Source organism: Bactrocera latifrons, unplaced genomic scaffold, assembly GCF_001853355.1.
Source record: "Bactrocera latifrons isolate USDA-ARS-PBARC rearing strain unplaced genomic scaffold, ASM185335v1 scaffold_1910, whole genome shotgun sequence".
In the NCBI taxonomy this organism is placed as follows: domain Eukaryota; kingdom Metazoa; phylum Arthropoda; class Insecta; order Diptera; family Tephritidae; genus Bactrocera; species Bactrocera latifrons.
In genome coordinates, this window is record NW_017535420.1 from 7,249 (window position 1) to 11,028 (window position 3,780).

General features: G+C 31.2%; 1 protein-coding gene across 1 annotated transcript; it reads right to left on the reverse strand.

Moving 5' to 3' along the window:
- Nucleotides 1-1,226: 1,226 nt before the first annotated feature.
- Nucleotides 1,227-3,424, reverse strand: LOC108967608 (receptor-type tyrosine-protein phosphatase kappa). The gene has a single exon (XM_018931143.1). It carries the CDS (start codon nucleotides 3,342-3,344, stop codon nucleotides 1,317-1,319), a length of 2,028 nt encoding a protein of 675 aa, XP_018786688.1. The 5' UTR covers nucleotides 3,345-3,424; the 3' UTR covers nucleotides 1,227-1,316.
- Between the last annotated feature and the right edge of the window lie 356 nt (nucleotides 3,425-3,780).

A 3,780-nucleotide genomic window follows, 5' to 3' on the forward strand; every position in this document is an offset into this window, starting at 1 on the left:
CTATGATAGTTATGGAGGTTTTATATAGTATGTTTAATGGCAAAACCGAATTACGAAAACCGAATTCCGTATAAATGGGGTATTATATTTTTTTTTAAATTTTCACGATTAACAGTTCAAAAATATGCACTAATAGCATAAGGTATCTTCCATTAAATTTATTCACGTTTTCACTTTGTATATTTAAATATACACTCCAAACATTGAAATAAGTTCACATTTCAATTTTATTTTGTAATATTTCACCTAAGTTTATTAATTTAAATATCACTTAGCCCTCTCGGCGTTGCAAAGGTTAGATTGTTTACCATTATGAGGAAAACGAGCGTTGCCACATCTTAAACACCAAATATGTAGGATTCTTAACGATTTTTCTTTGTTTGCTTTTTGCGTGATTCTTTTTTCTACATTAATTATAATAAAAAAATTGAGTTGTGAAAACTTTTTCCACATATGGTATGTATATGTATAATATGTGATTTTTATTTAATAAACACATATAATTAATAGTATATGCTAATATAGTATTATAAAATGTATATAATATTATGTCGGGATGACTAAAGTACTTTCGCGTAGTACACCTTTCTGCGTTAAAAATGAAGAAAATATATTGAGTTTTCGTTATAAAATGGTTAAATTTTGGTTATTATATTTATTTTATAATACGGTGGTTTGTATATTAAGTGACAATATATATAATATTGTTATATAATATTATTATATAATATTACTTATTTGTTTATTATATTAAATATAGAACATATCCATATGCATGGAAAGAGGAATTTCGGCGAATTTCCTTATTATCACATGGCAGCGCTCCATTTCGTCGTAATTTTGAGCGCACAAATGGCATTCACTGGCGTTCACTGGAGTGTTATATGTAATTTTTAAAATAAAGATTTCTTAGGTAAAAGGTCTTAGGTAAAAAGTGTAAAATTTATTTAAAAGTTTATAGTTTAATTTAATTAATTTGAAGAGAAAAWTTTTAATAAAATGTGTTTAATGTGATGAAATAGCTTTTCGAAATGTTCGAATTTCGTAAATTTTTTAACTATAAAGTCGAATATCTCCTAAACTAAGCGTTTGCGGTACCAATAACTTTATATACTTTCATCAGGAGTACCAATGGTACCTTCAAATCGCGGCGCCRAAGAAATCGGAATTGTTCCCCATATTTATTCGCACAACTACAGGGATATTATCAATAAAACTTTAAAGTAAAYGTTTTCTCGTCTAAGATTTATTGAAGCACATATATATATAATACAACTATTAAACCAACTTAACAAGGTATTAGCGTTTCTTTACAATTATTTGGTTTTATTTAGAAAATGAAGGACGTAATGTAAAACTAAATCGTAACAATATTTATACTCCGTCATATTTTCCACAAGTTGTGGTCGATGTCGTCGGACGGTTTTTACTGCTTGGAACACATCAACCTCTCCATGTTGAATAACCTGTTCAATACAAGCATTAGCGGCGCAGTATACTCCAGCACGGCTTCTTCCATCTGGGGAAACAACACAAACTGGACCATAATCAACTCTTTGTCTCCAAAGCTCTACCATATTCATTAGGTAAACTAAAGAATTAGTAGAAGTAGGAACTTTATGTCCCATTGGCCAGCATGTAAGTTGAAAAAGCTGAACAGCTTTTGTTGGAGCTTTAACACCTGCCATCATTTCAGTCAGTGACACAATTTTTTTATTTATTTTGAACTCCCACTGCTTGATATTAGTATAATTTTTAGATGAAATATTTTGAACCGAAAACACTGGTCCGTATTTTTCCATTTTTGATTTATGTGGCCAAAATGATGGAAAATTTTGAGAATTAACAGGTGGTTGACATAGCACTACAATAACAGAACATTCATGATCGTAAATAAGAGACCAAAATTCTCCTAATGTGTGTTTCAATGGCCATTCTGTTACTATGTATTCCCTTGGTTTAGTATATCCATCTACAAACACAGAATTGATGTAGTCTGTAAAAGCATTACCTTGAAAAGAGGTTAAGTACGGTCTAAAATTGTCCGGAGGAACACAAAGCACATCACGATTTTTATCTCTGTTGTCAGCTCTATGACCACCAGCACAATCTCCTATTGAAAATCGCGGAGTTTGCTTACAGATTTGACCATATTCTACTTGATATTCATTCATTTTTGTTAAAGGATTGCGACGTGCTTTTACCTTTAAACGGTCAGATAATTCCGATACTGGAAACCATGTTTTTCCACATATTTCATGTTCTTCGAGAGTATCATATATAAATTTATATTGTTCCACATTTTCAACAAGACCTTTTCTTGATTGACGCAGCTTCTTTAAATAACCGAACACGTTGAAACAATCTTCTTCTTCCGCTAACTCCAGATTAGCATCAATGGATAAGTACACACCGGATCTACCTCCACCATCGCTACAATGAACTAACATCGGTCCTTTAATATCGTCACCTTTAATAATATTACCAACAACCAAACGTACCCGCCGCCTAAATTCTAGAAGTGCATTTGAAAAAGGGCATGAATGAGAATACCACTCCGTATAATGGAATTGTAGTATAAGACGTTCATTAACAATTTCTTTGAGTTCGTTGACTTTATACAAATGAAAGGTTCGGATGTGAAAATTAGCTAGCTGTTCCTCATGTATAATGTTTATATGTATATCACCATACGTTTCATGTATTTCCATATTTGGTGGCCAATACTGAACACACATTACCTTAGCGAAATCAAAGGTTTTAGTAAGCATGATGATGGCACTAATATTCTCTTGCCACACCATTTGCCAGAACGCATTTACAGTTTCTTCGACTGGACCTTGTGAAACAATATACGCATTTGGTTTTAAAAGACTATCAACATAAGAAGCATTTATGTAATCTGAATCTGGAACTGCTGCTTTCTTTTTTAGTACAACGCGGTTGTAATCGTAAGGAATGCATTTTGAATTCTGGTTTTTATCATGATTATTTTTTCTTAATGCATGTCTACACATATTTGTTTCTACTCTAGTCGCTGTTTGAAACTCTAATTTATAAAGCACTGGAAATTTTCGTCGCAAATCACATAGTTTCAAAAAATGTGCTTTACTTATTGGAAAATGAGGTATAGTTTTTGATAAAGAGTTGTTTTCATCTCTTGCCTCTAGCCTAACTTTTTCAAAAGAAAGAAGTCCACTATTCAGCATACTAAGTTTAATGGTGTTTGGTATTGATACAAAATTAGTTTTATGTATATCCACTTCGGCGTAATTCGAAGATTTAGATCTACGTTTTTGAGAGTTTCCCCTTGAAATATGCGATTTATCTTTCAAATTTGGCATTATGATTTTTAATTATAGGACCAGTTTTTAAAAACTTTATTCTTGTACCCTGCTACATTATAAAATTCCCATAAAATCAAATTATAGTATCATTACACTGATACAATAGGGACAGATACACGTTCAATATATATTGGCATGCAATATTGATGTATTGCCATCCATATCACAACATACCACAGCAAGACCGTARCCAAACATCTAATAGTCTTGACAGACGAACAAAATTAATGCTAATGCACATTAATATTTTATATTGACAGACGGCATTGTGCATTTAGATAGCTGATTGTAAAACTTGTTTAGTTATTAAAAAAGAAATGAATTAAAAATGGATAAGAGGGATTTTGGTATTTTTGGAAAATCAATAAAAATATAACTGTAAAATTCGTTTCGAAAAACGTGTGCGAATAAGATAAGAATTTAAAAAAAATTG

What these genes read in the sequence shown, in the direction of transcription:
- LOC108967608 (XM_018931143.1), bottom strand. Translation starts at nt 3,344, where the DNA reads ATGCCAAATTTGAAAGATAAATCGCATATTTCAAGGGGAAACTCTCAA.